This window comes from Heptranchias perlo, chromosome 10 (genome assembly GCF_035084215.1).
Source record: "Heptranchias perlo isolate sHepPer1 chromosome 10, sHepPer1.hap1, whole genome shotgun sequence".
Classification (NCBI taxonomy): domain Eukaryota; kingdom Metazoa; phylum Chordata; class Chondrichthyes; order Hexanchiformes; family Hexanchidae; genus Heptranchias; species Heptranchias perlo.
Window position 1 is genome coordinate 8683679 of NC_090334.1, and position 17028 is coordinate 8700706.

The following is a 17028-nucleotide window of genomic DNA, read 5'->3' on the forward strand; positions in this document are numbered from 1 at the left end:
GGTGATCCCACAATGCTGTTAGTCTTCCTAGCAGTTTGATACAACTCAGGGGCTTGCTAGGCAACTTCAGAGGGCACTTAAGAGTCAACCATGTTGGTGTGGGACTGGGGTCACATCTAGGCCAGACCTGGTAAGGACGGCAGGTTCCCTCCCCTAAAGGACATTAGCAAACCAGTTGGGTTTTTACGACAAACCGACAGCTTCACGGTCACTTTTACTGATACCAGCTTTTTATTGTCAGATGTTTTTAAAAACTGAAATCAAATTCTCAAACTGCCATGGTGTGATTTGAACTCACGTTCTCTGGATTACTAGTCCAGGCCTTGGGATTACTAGCCCAGTAACAGAATCGCTATATTACCGTACTCAAATCCTGTTGGTTTTGTCTGTTGACCTTCAGTTGTTGCTTTGTGCTGGTGCTGAAATCCTGATTGCCTAGCTGTAAAATTGTGGAGCAGGTAATCCTGCTTGTCCGCGTGTCAGGTTATAACGTTAGTTTTGGTAAACCCAGAATAATGCCAGTCTGTTAGCTGATGGTGACTCTCTGAGTATCACTGTGGATGGAATAAGTTACCAGGGAGGATCATTGAAGCATACAAGATGGTTTTATTTTATGTGCTCCCAAAAAGATGTTGAGAGTACGGGTCAATTGAAAAACTGAGATTGATAGATTTTTGTTAGGCAAGGGTATTAAGGGTTACGGAACCAAGGCGGGTAGATGGAGTTAAGAAACAGATCAGCTATGATCTAATTGAATGGCGGAACAGGCTCGAGGGGCTGAATGGCCTACTCCAGTACCACTGCTCCTAGCACGAGCCCTGGGTGATGTTAACTCCTGAAACTCAGCCGCATGTCAGCCGTTGGCCTGGAATTTCAGGCAGCAAGAGGCCGGCCACAGGGTATGTCGCGGGGAGGAGGTTTTGGGAGGGTCTCACGGGAGGGAAGGTGGGGAGGGGGTGCCCAGTGCAGGGGAGGCCTAAACGTGCAAGTGGAGCCAGGCGGACCACTCCTGCTCCTCCTGGCCTACGCAAGAAAAGTAAAAAAAAACTTAACTTAAATGGTATCTTGTGGTCCCTGATGCTCTTCCCGCTGTCGATGCCTGGCGGGAAAGCCTCAGCGGTTTCAGGCGGGTGTCCTTATCGTTGGTGGGTAAGTCACCCAGCCAATTTCCGTTGGACGATAGGGCTAAAATCACCCCTGCACAGGCGCAGAGTAAAGCTCCCTCTCCTCTGCCCCAACAATGCGCCTAAGCCCCAACCTCACAAGTGCTGCACCCTACTGCAGCAGGTTAACATTTGTCAAGGCCTTGGAGAGGGTGCAAAGGAGATTTACTAGAATAGTACCAGGGATGTGGGATTTCAGTTATGTGGAGAGACTGGAGAAGCTGAGGTTGTTCTCCTTAGAGAAAAAAAGGTTAAGAGGAGATTTGATAGAGGTGTTCAAAATCATGAACGGTTTTGATAAGAGTAAATAAGGAGAAACTGTTTCCACTGGCAGGAGGGTTGGTACCCAGACTCCACAGATTTAAGGTAATTTGCAGAAGGGAGGGGAGGAATTTTTTTTTTTACGCTGTGAGCTGTAATGATCTGGAATGCACTGCCTGAAAGGGTGGTGGAAGCAGATTCAATAATAACTTTCAAAAGGAAATTGGATAAAAACTTGAGGGAGAAAATTTTGCAGGGCTATTGGGAAAGAGCAGGGGAATGGGACTAATTGGATAGCTCTTTCAAAGAGCCGGCACAGGCACGATGGGCCGAATGGCTGCCTTCTGTGCTGTATGATTCTATGATTTCCCACACCAGCCATCCTGTGACCTCTCGGAGCAGGAATGCCAGCTAGTGCCAAACACGGGACAGTTTCCTGCTGCAGGCCCATGCCCACTAGGAGCTCGGTTGGGACAAGCCCAAACCCCTTTCATACAGGACTCTTGCAGCCAGCAGGGAGAAGCAACTTTCATCCTATCAGCCTGGGCTGGATTTGAACACAGGTCCCAGTAGTGAAAGGCCAGTGTCTAACCCCACCGTGGCACCTTGTTCCTCAGAAATAAGATTGAGACAGTTCGAGATTTCGCTCGAGGATTGAGGGCTCCTAAAACAACCTACGTCTCTTTTACGTACCAGGTACACTGCGGTTGCCAGAAACAGCAAAACAAACCATAGGACTGAAACGAGCTGTTAGAAAACCCTTGGAAACAATTGTGGAATACCTAGGTAAGAGTCAGCCCACAGTAGTGACAAATGCTGTTGAAGTGATTCTTATTCTGAATAACTAATCATACTCTCATTGCTTGTGGTTTGATCATTGAAGTCATCAATTCTTGGTTCAGACCAGTTAAATCTCTGAATATTAAACATGCTTTGAGTAGAGAGAATGGACGGACCTTCCTATAGTGAGACCATAATAGCAATGCAAACTAATGAAACATTTTTGCTCCCCCTCTTTCAAACAGCCAAAAGCCTGTTGCTTAACTCTCTATAGAGCCCGTAATAATATAAATCTGAGATGTGTATGCCATCAAAATGAATGCCATGAAGTGGAGATGCCGGTGATGGACTGGGGTTGACAATTGTAAACAATTTTACAACACCAAGTTATAGTCCAACGATTTTTATTTGAAATCTACAAGCTTTCGGAAGCCTCCGAAAGCTTGTAGATTTCAAATAAAAATCGTTGGACTATAACTTGGTGTTGTAAAATTGTTTACAACAATCAAAATGAATGTAATTTGGGGAATATAACATATTTACATGCATTGTGTAGATGTATAAAAGATAGGGTTCTAAAACTGGTCCTTATTTTATAACCCACTGCCTAAGCTAAGTGCGCTTCCTGAAGTGAGTGTTCATTCTATCCCGATCCCTAAGTATCTGTGCTTTCTGAAGCAAATATTCATTCTACCCCAACCCCTAAGTATCTGTGCTTTCTGAAGCAAATGTTCATTCTACCCCAACCCCTAAGTATCTGTGCTTTGTGAAGCGATTGTTCATTGTAACATGACCCCTAAGTGTCTGTGCTTTGTGATGTTCACTGTACATTTTTTTTACCAGAAACCCATCAGGGATTATGACCCATCAGGACCCCTTAGGGATCATTTTACAATTAACACTGGCTTCACAAAGCACAGATACTTAGGGGTCGGTGTAGAATGAACACTCGCTTCTGTAAGCGCAGATACTGGGGGGTCGGTGTGGAATGAACACTCGCTTCTGTAAGCGCAGATACTGGAGGGTCGGTGTAGAATGAACACTCGCTTCGATAAGCGCAGATACTGGGGGGTCGGTGTGGAATGAACACTCGCTTCGATAAGCACAGATACTGGGGGGTCGGTGTGGAATGAACACTCGCTTCGATAAGCACAGATACTGGGGGGTCGGTGTGGAATGAACACTCGCTTCGATAAGCACAGATACTTAGGGGTCGGTGTAGAATGAACACTCGCTTCGATAAGCACAGATACTGGGGGGTCGGTGTGGAATGAACACTCGCTTCGATAAGCACAGATACTTAGGGGTCGGTGTAGAATGAACACTCGCTTCGATAAGCACAGATACTTAGGGGTCAGTGTAGAATGAACACTCGCTTCGATAAGCGCAGATACTTAGGGGTCGGTGTAGAATGAACACTCACTTCTGTAAGCGCAGATACTGGGGGGTCGGTGTAGAATGAACACTCAGGAAGCGCACTTAGTTTAGGGTGAATCCCCTTAAGTGCTGTGCTGGCATGGGAATGAATAAATCCACAATGAGTAAGCTAAGTTCCCCTGATGGGTAGAGACACCGCCTGGTGCAGAACCCACTCGTACAGCCCAGAAGGTCCTGGGTCCTATCCCCAGAGTCTATTGAGCTAGTTGATCTCAGCTGGGACAGTAGTTGTCAGTGTTGACAATTGGCCTCAGTGCCCTAGGCTAAAGGTGAGTGGTGGAGGGGAGATATCAACCAATGTTCGTGGTCATGAGCACCATCCAGTGACCCCAGCACATGTCTGCGTATTGGGTGAGGGTTGAGGGAAGGATCAGACTTGGCTGTTACCGGCACCATGTTAGTGCAGTCTGCCAACACACACTAGGCTGGGCTCAGAGGTGAAAAGTGGTTCTGTTTGCAGTGCACCGCATGGAAGTGAACCGTAGCAAAGGCCGGCACCTTCAGGAGATGATGATGTATTTTCACTGGGTTCTTGTAAATCTGCAGGGTGTTTCTCTACATTACAACAGTGACCACACTTCAAAAGTACTTCTTTGTTTGTGAAGCGCTTTGGGACGTCCTGAAGTTGTGAAACGTGCTATATAAATGCAAGTTCTTTCTTGTATCTAAATGCTGACCACCTTCTCTTTGTTCACAGAGGCCCATCCATGCCCTAACCAAGACCGACCCAATGCCAGTTTGCACCTCAGCCATCTGACTCCCGCCAAGCTGATGCCCATCTTAAATCACAGCTCTCCAACCATCCTGGGCAAGCGCAGCTATGAGCAACACAATGGCATCGACGGTTAGTGTTTCAGATGGGACAGTGCAGGTCCTGGGTTGTTATGGGGAATGTACGTTCAGATAAATATATATTTTAATTTGTCAATCTGGCTGCTACTTCAGGGTTATTTGCTGAGACTTAATTTATCTTTCTCCCCCTTCTCTGAAAATGCTGACTCCTGCTGGGATGGAGGTCCACAGACATAAGAACTGCTGGAAACACATAGCAGATCTGTGAAGAGAAAAGGCTGTCCTTTACCTTTTTCACTCAAGATATTTTTGACTCCCATGCTCCCGACTATTCTCATAAGTGAACCCTTACTCCTTACATCCTCAAGAGTGTTTTCCCTTGTCCTGATCCGGCCAGGATATGGTAGCGTTCAGGATAACAAACGGAAAACCTTCATGAGACTCCTTCAGCTGTTGGTTCTATCCTGTACCTCCAATTGTACCTTGCCTTCACAAGCAATGGAATAACGTTCACAGTAGACATTATTGGAGGCTGGAACTACCAAAGAAATTTATTACAACAGCAAATGAACAGGCAAATAATAGCAGAATATATCATATATTCTTAGTCATTTTAAAGATTATTAGCTTGCCGTACAGTGGAAAATAATAAACTACAACTCTGTTATAATTAATTTTCTTACATAATTTTCCTTTTCTCGTATTTACCTCAACAGTCTGCCTTAAAAGGCTCCAGATAAACTCACTGATTTGAAAAGTGTAGGCTAATAAATTCCTTTGAAACATTAACCAGAGTTTCATGAATTTGAGTAACTGTCTGCTCAATTCAGAAAGCTGCAAATCAGACACGTACCTGCACAAATCGCACAGCATGCTTATATTTGAATTGATTGACTCAGCTTCTCCCTCAAGCAAACTGCCCAGCAACCAACCGAACAATCATCCCAACGTTGGATTGAATTAAACTGCGATGATATTTCTGGGTATGAAATAGGGTCTACACCCAAAACATTAACCTACTGGGCATTTCTTTTTATTATTCGTTCATGGGATGTGGGCATCGCTGGCGAGGCCGGCATTTATTGCCCATCCCTAATTGCCCTTGAGAAGGAGGTGGTGAGCCGCCTTCTTGAACCGCTGCAGTCCGTGTGATGAAGGTTCTCCCACAGTGCTGTTAGGAAGGAAGTTCCAGGATTTTGACCCAGCGACGATGAAGGAACGGCGATATATTTCCCAGTTGGGATGGTGTGTGACTTGGAGGGGAACGTGCCGGTGGTGTTGTTCCCATGTACCTGCTGCCCTTGTCCTTCTAGGTGGTAGAGGTCGTGGGTTTGGGAGGTGCTGTCGAAGAAGCCTTGGCGAGTTGCTGCAGTGCATCCTGTGGATGGTACACACTGCAGCCACTGTGCGCCGGTGGTGAAGGGAGTGAATGTTTAGGGTGGTGGAAGGGGTGCCAATTAAGCGGGCTGCTTTGTCCTGGATGGTGTTGGGCTTCTTGAGTGTTGTTGGAGCTGCACTCATCCAAGCAAGTGGGGAGTATTCCATTACACTCCTAACTTGTGCCTTGTAGATGCGGAAAAGCTTTGGGGAGTCAGGAGGTGAGTCAGTCGCCGCAGAATACCCAGCCTCTGACCTGCTCTTGTAGCCACAGTATTTATATGGCTGGTCCAGTTAAGTTTCTGGTCAATGGTGACCCCCAGGATGTTGATGGTGGGAGATTCAGCGATGGTAATGCCGTTGAATGTCAAGGGGAGGTGGTTAGACTCTCTCTTGTTGGAGATGGTCATTGCCTGGCACTTGTCTGGCGCGAATGTTACTTGTCACTTATGAGCCCAAGCCTGGATGTTGTCCAGGTCTTGCTGCATGTGGGCTCGGACTGCTTCATTATCTGAGGGGTTGCCAATGGAACTGAACACTGTGCAATCATCAGCGAACATCCCCATTTCTGACCTTATGATGGAGGGAAGGTCATTGATGAAGCAGCTGAAGATGGTTGGGCCTAGGACACTGCCCTGAGGAACTCCTGCAGCAATGCCCTGGGGCTGAGATGATTGGCCACCAACAACCACTACCATCTTCCTTTGTGGTAGGTATGACTCCAGCCACTGGAGAGTTTTCCCCCTGATTCCCATTGACTTCAATTTTACTCGGGCTCCTTGGTGCCACACTCGGTCAAATGCTGCCTTGATGTCAAGGGCAGTCACTCTCACCTCACCTCTGGAATTCAGCTCTTTTGTCCATGTTTGGACCAAGGCTGTAATGAGGTCTGGAGCCGGGTGGTCCTGGCGGAACCCAAACTGAGCATCGGTGAGCAGGTTATTGGTGAGTAAGTGCCGCTTGATAGCACTGTCGACGACACCTTCCATCACTTTGCTGATGATTGAGAGTAGACTGAAGGGGCGGTAATTGGCCGGATTGGATTTGTCCTGCTTTTTGTGGACAGGACATACCTGGGCAATTTTCCACATTGTCGGGTAGATGCCAGTGTTGTAGCTGTACTGGAACAGCTTGGCTGGAGCACTTTCTGCTTAATTTTAGATTTCCAGCAGTTTCTTTCCCCTTTTATTTGTACAGTTCAAACAGGCAGGCCTACCACACCTCATCCAAACTCTTCAATCTTCACATCTGAGCCTGGACAGTGAGTGTTGCCAGGCTATTCATCTCTGGTCGGCATCCCAGCTGAGCAAGTCCTGTGCACGGTCAGAATCCGCACACACAGGTTCCCAGCAGGGGTTACTGACTCGCAGTCGGGATTGAGAGCTCTGGTTTGGTTTGTTTTTTATTCTTTTGCTCCCCCTCCTTAACTGAGGGGCACCGAGGCCAGTGTCGCCCCACAGTTGTTGTTTTGGCTGAGAACAATTTAACTCAGCACGGAAGGAGTTTCAAACCTGCTCAGTAGGACTACACTGGCGAGTGCCTTTACCCAGCAGGCTGTTGGTTGGGTGCGGAGTTGTATTTGTGAACTATGGCGGTATAGATGATAACTTTTTCAGTGGAGGAACACTGCGTGCATTTGAATGCTTCACATGGTCCTTGTCATGTAAATGGTTGGCATTGCTCAAAGGATGTTTGGCATGGTTGGGGGCTCGGTCAGTAAAAGTAACACTGGATTGGCAGAAGTGGGGGGAGGGGGCTATAGTTGTCCTCAGTAACCCTGCGTAAGGGAGAGGACACAAGTCAGCCGGGATCTCCCTTCCTTTTCACTAACCAGTGATCCCTGCTGGGAAAGTGAATGTTGGGTGAGGACAGGATTCGACTCGGGTGCGTTGCTCCCAAGGTCAGATATCCTGCCTTAACTCACCACCTGGGTTGATGGATGAAGAATGGCCAATGGACGGCTGCTGGCTTTACTTGTATTTCTCTGCTAATAAGCTCATTAGTTGTACCTGTAATCTGTGGACTATCAGTGCATCTGTCAGCAAAATGTGGCAGGGTTGAGTTCAGTTTGTAAACAGTACAACAGGATATAAAGAGGAAAGATTTGCAGCAGGGGTTAAAAGGGTTAAATTATGAGGACATGTTGCACAGAGTAGGCTTGTATTCCCTTGCGGGGTGATCTAATTGGGTGTTTAAGATGATTACAGGAGTTGATAGGGTGGATAGAGAGAAACTATTTCCTCTGGTGGGGAGAGTCCAGAACAAGGGAGCATAACCTTAAAATTAGAGCTCGGCAGTTCAGGGGTGATGTCAGGAAGTACTTCTTCACACAAAGGGTAGTGGAAATCTGGAACTCTCTCCCCCAAAATGCTATTGAGGCTGGAGATCAATTGAAAATTTCAAAACTGAGAGATAGATTTTTGTTAGGCAAGGGTATTAAGGGTTACAGAACCAGGGCGGGTAAATGGAGTTAAGATACAAATCAGCCATGATCTAAGCGAATGACGGAACAGGCTCGAGGGGATACTCCCATTCCTATGACCCGATGACGGTCATTCCTATTACGACCCATTAATTTTACCAGACTTGGCCCTCACAGTCTGGTCACATTTTGTGGCAAAGGAAAATAGTAAATCAAATGTGGAAACAGATAAGAGAAGTGAACTTTCACTGTGATAAACCTCTTATTCTACCATTGCAATGTAATACACCCAGCCTGTGTGCTATATATGGGATGGTGTGTGGGGCTACTTGTCTAGTAGAGTTACAGGCTGCCACAGATGGCATTATGAGCCAGGTCCCGTGCGTCTGCTCATTCTGAACTAGATTTCGGCATGTGTTGTAAATTCTCTGAGCCTTGTCACTGAGGTTAACCGGTGAGAGGTCCCTGTCTCTGAGGATACTGTTGATGGGGATGATCTGTGAATGTGTGACTGATCATTTCTTTTCTGTCCTTTGATAGGCAACATGAAGAAACGTCTGCTGATGCCTTGTAGAGGTAAGAGCTCTAAATTACAAGCAAAGTGGTGCCATGTGCTCCCTATCTGTGTATCTCTTTACTTGTGTCTTCATGTCTGTGTATCTCTTTACCTCTGTATCTCTGTCTCTATATTTCTTCACCTGTCTGTGTCTATATTTCTCTTTTCCCATCTGGATATCTGCATATCTCTTTACCTGGCTGTGTCTTGCGTATCTGTGCGTGTATCCGTGTGTTCCCATGTCGGTATATCTGTTTGTGTATGTGTCTGTGTATCTCTTTACCTGTGTTAGTATATCTGTATCTGTGTGTCTTTTTACTTGTCTGTGTCTGTGTGTCTGTGTCTCTCTACCTGTCTCTGTGTCTGCATCTTCCTTTACCTGTCTGTGTCTGTATATCTGTCTGTGTCTGTGTATCTCTTTACCTGTATATCTCTACCTGTGTGTCTCTGTGACTCAGTGGTTGCCAATTTATGCCACAAATCATTAAGTGACATAATTCATTAATTCTTCCTCATTTCTTCGACTCCCACTTACTGACAGCAATTCTTGCCATCCGCACAGTAAACAAATCAGTGTTGAATCCAGTTATTAGTCACGATTGCTGTAAGACTGTAGAGTAGATACTGGTGGAAGATTGCCGCGTAAATGCACTGCCCGGTGTGAAACTGAGCATTCTAGAACAGGAAGGTTCAAATTCTGTGCTGAGTGAGCTGATCGCAGCTCGGGCAGGGGCTGAGGAGCTGCCATCCCGGAGCTGGCAGAAATAATCAGCCTAGATTACTTCTCGTGACCGCTATCGAATGACCCCTGCTCGAGGTGCACGTGTGCGATGTCAGGTGCAGACAGGGACGGGCTTGGTTGTGATTTCCGCTCCCCTCCCTGCCCTGCCTGGACACACTGTCACTAAGAATGATCACTTGGGTCTCCAACGGAAGGTTGGAAGTCGGCTGACACCTGTGAGATCAGATCGCAGTAAAGATCTTCCCAAAAGGACGAAAGTTGAGGGTGGGGGAGTCAATTGCAGTGGTCAATAAAAAAAAAGCGAGACTTACTTGTGGGCAGGAGCCTGGGCCTGGGCTTCCTACGGTCTGAATTGTAGCAAAGTTGGGGGAGCTCTGCTGCTGACGACAGCTGGGACTTGTTGATATTCTCCCCTCAGTGGGATGGCAAAAGTTGCTGATTGTAGGCCGGTGTTGAACTTCATCCAAAGTGGGATGAGAACAGATCTGGCCCGGGTAAACTGGAATCAAAGATTGGCAGGCAAAACTGTAATTGAACAATGAGCAGCCTTTAAAGAGGAGATGGTTCGGGTACAGTCTAGGTACATTCCCACGAGGGGTAAGGGGAGGGCAACTAAAGCCAGAGCTCCCTGGATGACAAAAGAGATAGAGAGTAAGATGAAGCAGAAAAAAGAGGCGTATGACAGATGTCAGGTTGATAACACAAGTGAGAACCAGGCTGAATATAGAAACTTCAGAGGGAAAGTGAAAAAGGAAATAAGAGGGGCAAAGAGAGAGTATGAGAATAGACTGGTGGCCAACATAAAAGGGAATCCAAAAGTCTTCTACAGGCATGTAAACAGTAAACGGGTAGTAAGAGGAGGGGTGGGGCCGATTAGGGACCAAAAAGGAGATCTACTCATGGAGGCACAGGGCATGGCCGAGTTACTAAATGAGTACTTTGCATCTGTCTTTACCAAGGAAGAAGATGCTGCCAGAGTCTCAGTGAAGGAAGATATAGTTGAGATACTGGATGGGCTAAAAATTGATGAAGAGGAGATATCAGAAAGACTAGCTGTACTTAAAGTAGATAAGTCACCCGGTCCAGATGGGATGCATCCTAGGCTGCTGAGGGAAGTAAGGGTGGAAATTGCGGAGGTACTGGCCATAATCATCCAAATATCTGTAGGTATGGGGATGGTGCCAGAGGACTGGAGAATTGCAAATGTTACACCCTTGTTCAAAAAAGGGTGTAAGGATAAACCCAGCAACTACAGGCGAGTCAGTTTAACCTCAGTGGTGAGGAAACTTTTAGAAACGATAATCCGGGACAGAATTAACAGTCACTTGGATGAGTGTGGATTGATTAGGGAAAGCCAGCACGGATTTGTTAAAGGCAAATCGTGTTTAACTAACCTGATCGAGATTTTTGATGAGATAACAGAGAGGGTAGATGAGGTTGTATGTGGACTTTCAAAAGGTGTTTGATAAAGTGTTGCATTATAGGCTTTTCACCAAGGTTGAAGCCCATGGAATAAAAGGGGCAGTGGCAGCATGGATACAGAATTGGCTAAGTGGCAGGAAACAGAGAGTAGTGGTGAACGGTTGTTTTTCGGACTGGAGGGAGGTGTACAGAGGTGTTCCCCAGGGGTCGGTACTAGGACCACTGCTTTTCTTGATATATATTAATGACTTGGACTTGGGTGTACAGGGCACAATTTCAAAATTTACAGATGACACAAAACTTGGACGTGTAGTGAACAGTAATTTGGATAGTGATAGACTTCAAGAGGATTATAGACATGCTGATGGCATGGACGGACACGTTGCAGATGAAATTTAACGCAGAAAAATGCGAGGTGATACATTTCGGTAGGAAGAATGAGGTGAGGAAATATAAACTAATGGGTACAATTCTAAAAGGGGTTCAGGAACAGAGCGATCTGGGGGTATATGTACACAAATCGTTGAAGGTGGCAGGGCAGGTTGAGAAAGCAGTTAAAAAAGCATACAGGATCCTGGGCTTTATAAATAGAGGCATAGAGTACAAAAGTATGGAAGTCATGATGAACCTTTATAAAACACTGGCTCGGCCACAGCTGGAGTATTGTGTCCAGTTCTGGGCTCTGCACTTTAGAAAAGACGTGAAGGCCTTAGAGAGGGTGGAGAAGAGATTTACTAGAATGATTCCAGGAATGAGGGACTTTAATTACGTGGATAGACATGAGAAGCTGGGATTGTTCTCATTGGAATAGAGAAGGTTGCGAGGAGATTTGATAGAGGTATTCAAAATCATGAAGGGTCTAGACAGAGTAGATAGAGAGAAACTTCCCATTGGCAGAAGGGTCAAGAACCAGAGGACATAGATTTAAGGTGATTGGCAAAAGAACCAAAGGTGACATGAGGAAAAACTTTTTTACACAGCGAGTGGTTAGGATCTGGAATGCACTGCCCGAGGGGCTGGTGGAGGCAGATTCAATCATGGCCTTCAAAAGGGAACTGGATAAGTACTTGAAAGGAAAAAATTTGCAGGACTATGGAGATAGGGCAGGGGAGTGGGACTAGCTGGACTGCTCTTGCATAGAGCCGGCATGGACTCGATGGGCTGAATGGCTTCCTTCCGTGCTGTAACCTTTCTATGATTCTATGACCAAGGAAGACTCCATCTAAAGGAGGTAATCTCCAGCATTCTTTGTCGGCTCTCAATAACTCCTTTGAGATCACAGCAGCTCGCTACCGATGTCATCGAGCATCTCGAGTCTTCCCGGTGATTGATGGGCAGTGGCATTCAACTGAATTGTCAGCTAAATCCTAAAGGGAGATCTCTACAATTATCGACATTTCCCAGTCATCCCCTGTTTTACACTCCAGACCTGGTTAAATGCAGTTATAGTGCAGCCATTTTAAGCGGAGCCAGCGTTTCATTTTAACGTTATTAAGAAATCGAGGTGAAAAGGTTAAATTGTTGGGACCAGTTGCATAAACCTGTTTGTATTCCCTTGAGTTTAGGAGATTAAGAGGTTATCTGATCGAGGTGAAACCAGGAATAAATTTTCACACCAAGGGTAGTGGAAATCTGGAACTCTCCCCCAAAAGGCTGTAGGTGCTGGGGGTCAGTTGAAATTCTTAAGACTGCGATAGGGATTTGAAGCAATATGGAGCAAAGGCAGGTAAATGTAATTGAGGTACAGATCAGCCATGATCTAATTGAATGGTGGAGCAGGCTCGAGGGGCTGAATGGCCTCCTCCTGTTCCTAATGTCACACTGGTGCTGCTCTGAGCTCAGGAGTTGAAGCACGTTGTTAGGACAGTGTAGAGAGAGCTTTACTTTGTGCATCACCGCACTGACCTGGGAGTGCTTGATGCTGACATTGGGTGCCTGACTTCACACCCAAAAAAGTCATTAAAGAACTAAGAGGACTACACCTCCCTTTAAGCACCGGTGGTTGCACTTCACTTTCAGCTGCGGGCGGCGGGGGGGCGCAGGAGAAGCAGTGTTTTGTGCATTGTTCATCCATCTATCCTACTTGCTTTGGTTATTTTGGGATGCCAGAGGGAAACATTCTCCTGGTGTTGCAAAGCAGAGTGAATAACAAACGATGTCTTGTGTTAATAAATCCTTCTATTTACTGCAGGTATGACGAACCATGGACAAGGGAAACAGATGGTAAGGGACATTTCTTTGGAAAGCTGTTAACTGTGGTGGGATATAGTTTCCTGTGGAATGTGTTGTGATTTACTGAATGTTCCAGACTGCCTGGTCAATGAAATACTTAAAACAAAATCTGATTCAACCTTTTGAAGATGAAAGGATGGTCAGGCCTTACATAAGGATCTGTTGGTCCTTCTACATAGCTGCTCTTTAAAGTAATCAATTGATGTTCTTCATTTGTGTTCATAACACATGATACATGTGTCCTTGCTGGAAGATGGGCTGGTGCTGTGGATTGCAGCAGTGCCCATTCACCTCTGGGATCTGGGTTAGAATCCAATGCAGACTGGTGGGGGGAAAGCCTCCTCTCTCTGCAGCTTGTCAGGGTCCTATGCAAAATGAATTTGGTCAGTCTTAACCCACCTCCCGGTGAGTGTGGAAAACTTGCTCATGAGTCTCATTCACAGAGGTCACACTGGCACAGTCATAGGTTGAGTTTGAGGTATGTTGATGGGTAGAGTAGAAGGGTGGTTTCACTCTGCATCAGCCCATTCTTTGTCCTGGGAATGCCTGACAGATGCCAGAAAATCTGACTATTCTGTTCCTCAAATGTGTGTGTGTTCGATCTGTGCAGAACTACACAAAAAGTTTTATCAGTGTTTTATTTTCAAATAATATTTTTTTTTCCTGACTCTCTAAAGTTGAGATTTTCCATTCAGGTTTGAATTAGGCAATGCAAAGGGAAAAGTCCCTATAAGACTTTGAACACAATCCTTTATGTCACATGATTCCCCTTCCCCATTTTGGCTCAGTATTGTAAAGGACTACACCTCTGTTCACTTCTTCACATGTTTACTTTAAGTGTCAGCTGTGGCTCAGTGGGCAGCACTCTTACCTTGTAGTTAGAAGTGCCTGTGGGTTTAAGTCCCACTCCAGAGATAGGAGCACGAAATCCAGGCTGATATTCTCAGTTCAGTCGTGGGGAAGTGCTCTACTGTCAGAGGTGCTGTCTTTCAGATGAGATGTTAAACCAAGGCACTGTCTGCCCTTTCAGTTGGATGTTAAAGATCCCCTGGCACTATTTTGAAGAAGAGCAGGGGAGTATTCCCTGGTGTCCTGGCTAATATTTATCCCTCAACTAACATCACTAAATCAGATTATCTGGTCATTATCACGTTGCTATTTGTAGGACCTTGCTGTGTGCAAATTGCTGCATTTCCTACATTACAACAGTGACTACACTTCAAAAGTACTTCATTGGTTGTAAAGCGATTTGGGATGTCCTGAGGTTGTGAAAGGCATTAGAGAAATGCAAATGCTTTCTTTCTAGCATTGTCTTTTTGTCTTTTACAAGGAGATAAAAGTCCTCCCACCTTCACATTCATGTTTAAAACTCAACGTAGCTTCTTTTCATCAACTTAGATCTTTGATTTAGTTCAGCGTCGATCTTTGACATTCCTCATCCTTGCCAGAGAATTTCCTTCTATTCCAGAGCAGTGCCAGTCTGCTCTGAGCGACTGTTTTTGTCTTCTGCCCTCTGAAGTCCACCCAGAAGCCCAGAAGAGGAGCAGGTGTGCAACTCAGGATGAGATAATTCAGATAACTCCGTGGGACATTGAACCAACCATAGGTGATTTATGTGTCAACTCTGTTGGCATTTCTTTTACAACACACCCATATGAGTAAATTCTTCAGCCTGGCATTGTAAGTCTTGTGTTTTGACTGTGCAGTTATTCATCTAGCAATCTTCTGTAATGGAAACCCAACGTCCTGTTGCAGAACCCAAGACCCCAGAGCAGTAGGTCTTCAGCTAAACATCAGGAAGACCGAAGTCCATTGTCTTCACTCCACAAACTCCGTACTCTAGCCATCGATTCCATCCCCTCCCTGGCCACCGTCTCAGGCTGAACCAGACTTTTTAGCAACGTTGGCGACCTATTTGACCCTGAGATGAGCTTCTGACCCCATATCCTCTCCAACTCCAAGACCGGCTACTTCCACCTCCGTAACATCGCCCATCTCCGCCCGTGCCTCAGCCCATCTACTGCTGAAACTCTCATCCATGTCTTCGTTACCTCCAGACTCCGCTATTCCAGTAGTCTCTTGCCCAGCCTCCACCTTCATAAACTTCAGTTCATCCAAAACTCTGCTGCCCATATTCTATCATGCATCCAGTCCTGCTCATCCATCACCCCTGTCCTCACTGACCTACATTGACTCCCAGTCCAATAAGATTCGTATCCACGTGTTTAAATCTCTTCATCGCTTGCTCCTGCCTATCTCTGTAGCCTCATTGAGTCCTACAACCTCTCCATGAACTCCCCATTCATCTTAACCTGGCCTCTTTTGCATCCGCCTCCTCTCTTCAGCCACTTAGGCCCCAAGCTGTGCAAATCTCTCCCTAAACCCCTTCCTCTCCTCCTTTAGACCCACCCTTTTGGCCGCGCTTTTGGCCACCCCTCCTAATATCTCTGTTTTTGGCTCGGCATCAATTTTTCGATTCCTTCACTGTGCTCATGGGCACTTTATCAAGAAACGTAATCATTTGTTTTGTTCTCCTGCGTCACTATTTCTTGTTGGATCTACAAGTGCGTGATCTGAAGCAGCAGACAAGATATCTGAAGATTTTTTTAAAAATGTTTATACTGCTGGGGCAATCCTGCCGTCACATACCCCAGAGCAGGGAGCACTGCTCAAAAACACGAGGCTCAGCTGAATACTTTAAACCAACTTCTTGCCTCTTCTTCCAGTGTAGAATCATAAAATCTTACATCACAGAAGGAGGCCATTCGGCCCATCGTGCCTTTACCTCTTTGAAAGAGCTATCCAATTAGTCCCATTCTCCTGCCTTTTCCCCATAGCCCTGTAAATTTTTCCTTTACAAGTATTTTTCCAATTCCCCTTTGAAAGTTACCATTGAATCTGCTTCCACCACCCTTTCAGGCAGTGCATTCCAGACCATAACATCTTGCTGTGTGAAAAAATTCTCTTAGAATCATAGAAGGTTACAGCATGGAAGGAGGCCATTCGGCCCATCGAGTCCGCTCCCGCTCTATGCAAGAGCAATCCAGCTAGTCCCACTCCCCCTCCCTTTCCCCGTCGCCCTGCAATTTTTTTCCTTTCAAGTACTTATCCAGTTCCCTTTTGAAGGCCATGATTGAATCTGCCTCCACCACCCCCTCAGGCAGTGCATTCCAGATCATAACCACTCGCTGTGTGAAAAAGTTTTTCCTCATCTCCCGTTTGGTTCTTTTGCTAATTGCCTTCAGTCTGTGTCCTCTGGTTACTGACCCTCCTGCCAGTGGAAACAGTTTCTCCACATCTGCTCTATCAAAACCGTTCAGAACTTTTGAACACTCTATTAAATCTCTCCTTAACCTTCTCCGCTCTAAGGATGGCACATTAAACCGAAGCCCCGTCTGCTGTCTCAGGTGGAGGTAAAAGATCCCGCGGGGGGCACTATTTCAAAGAAGAGCAGGGGAGTTCTCCCTGGTGCCCTGGCCAATATTTATCTCTCAACCAACATCACTAAAACAGATTATCTGGTCATTATCACATTGCTGTTTGTGGGACCTTGCTGTGCGCAAATTAGCTGTTGCGTTTCCTACAATACAACAGTGACTACTTCAAAAAGTGCTTCATTGGCTGTAAGGCTTTAAGACTTCCTGAGGTGGTGAAAGGTGCTATATAAATGCAAGTCTTTCTTTAAGGCGAACAATCTCAGCTTCAGGGACATATTTAAATATTTGCTACCAGGAGAGGAAAATTAACCTCTCTCAGATGAGGGGGCAGCTTTCAATCACATACTTAATGATAGGTGATTCTTTAAAACGAAGAGCCACTTTCCTAAAATAACTATGCTATCATA

The 17028-nt window shown here is 45.9% G+C and overlaps 1 protein-coding gene across 2 annotated transcripts in view; it reads left to right on the top strand.

Annotated features, from left to right (window-relative positions):
• mta1 (metastasis associated 1) overlaps positions 1-17028 on the top strand; it is a 236745-nt gene that overhangs the window by 184758 nt on the left and 34959 nt on the right. For both annotated transcript variants that reach the window (XM_067991195.1, XM_067991197.1), the window contains exons 15-18: positions 2121-2210; positions 4339-4485; positions 8773-8808; positions 13144-13175. In XM_067991195.1, the coding sequence (XP_067847296.1) occupies positions 2121-2210; positions 4339-4485; positions 8773-8808; positions 13144-13175 (305 nt within the window). The remainder of the gene's footprint in view (positions 1-2120; positions 2211-4338; positions 4486-8772; positions 8809-13143; positions 13176-17028) is intronic.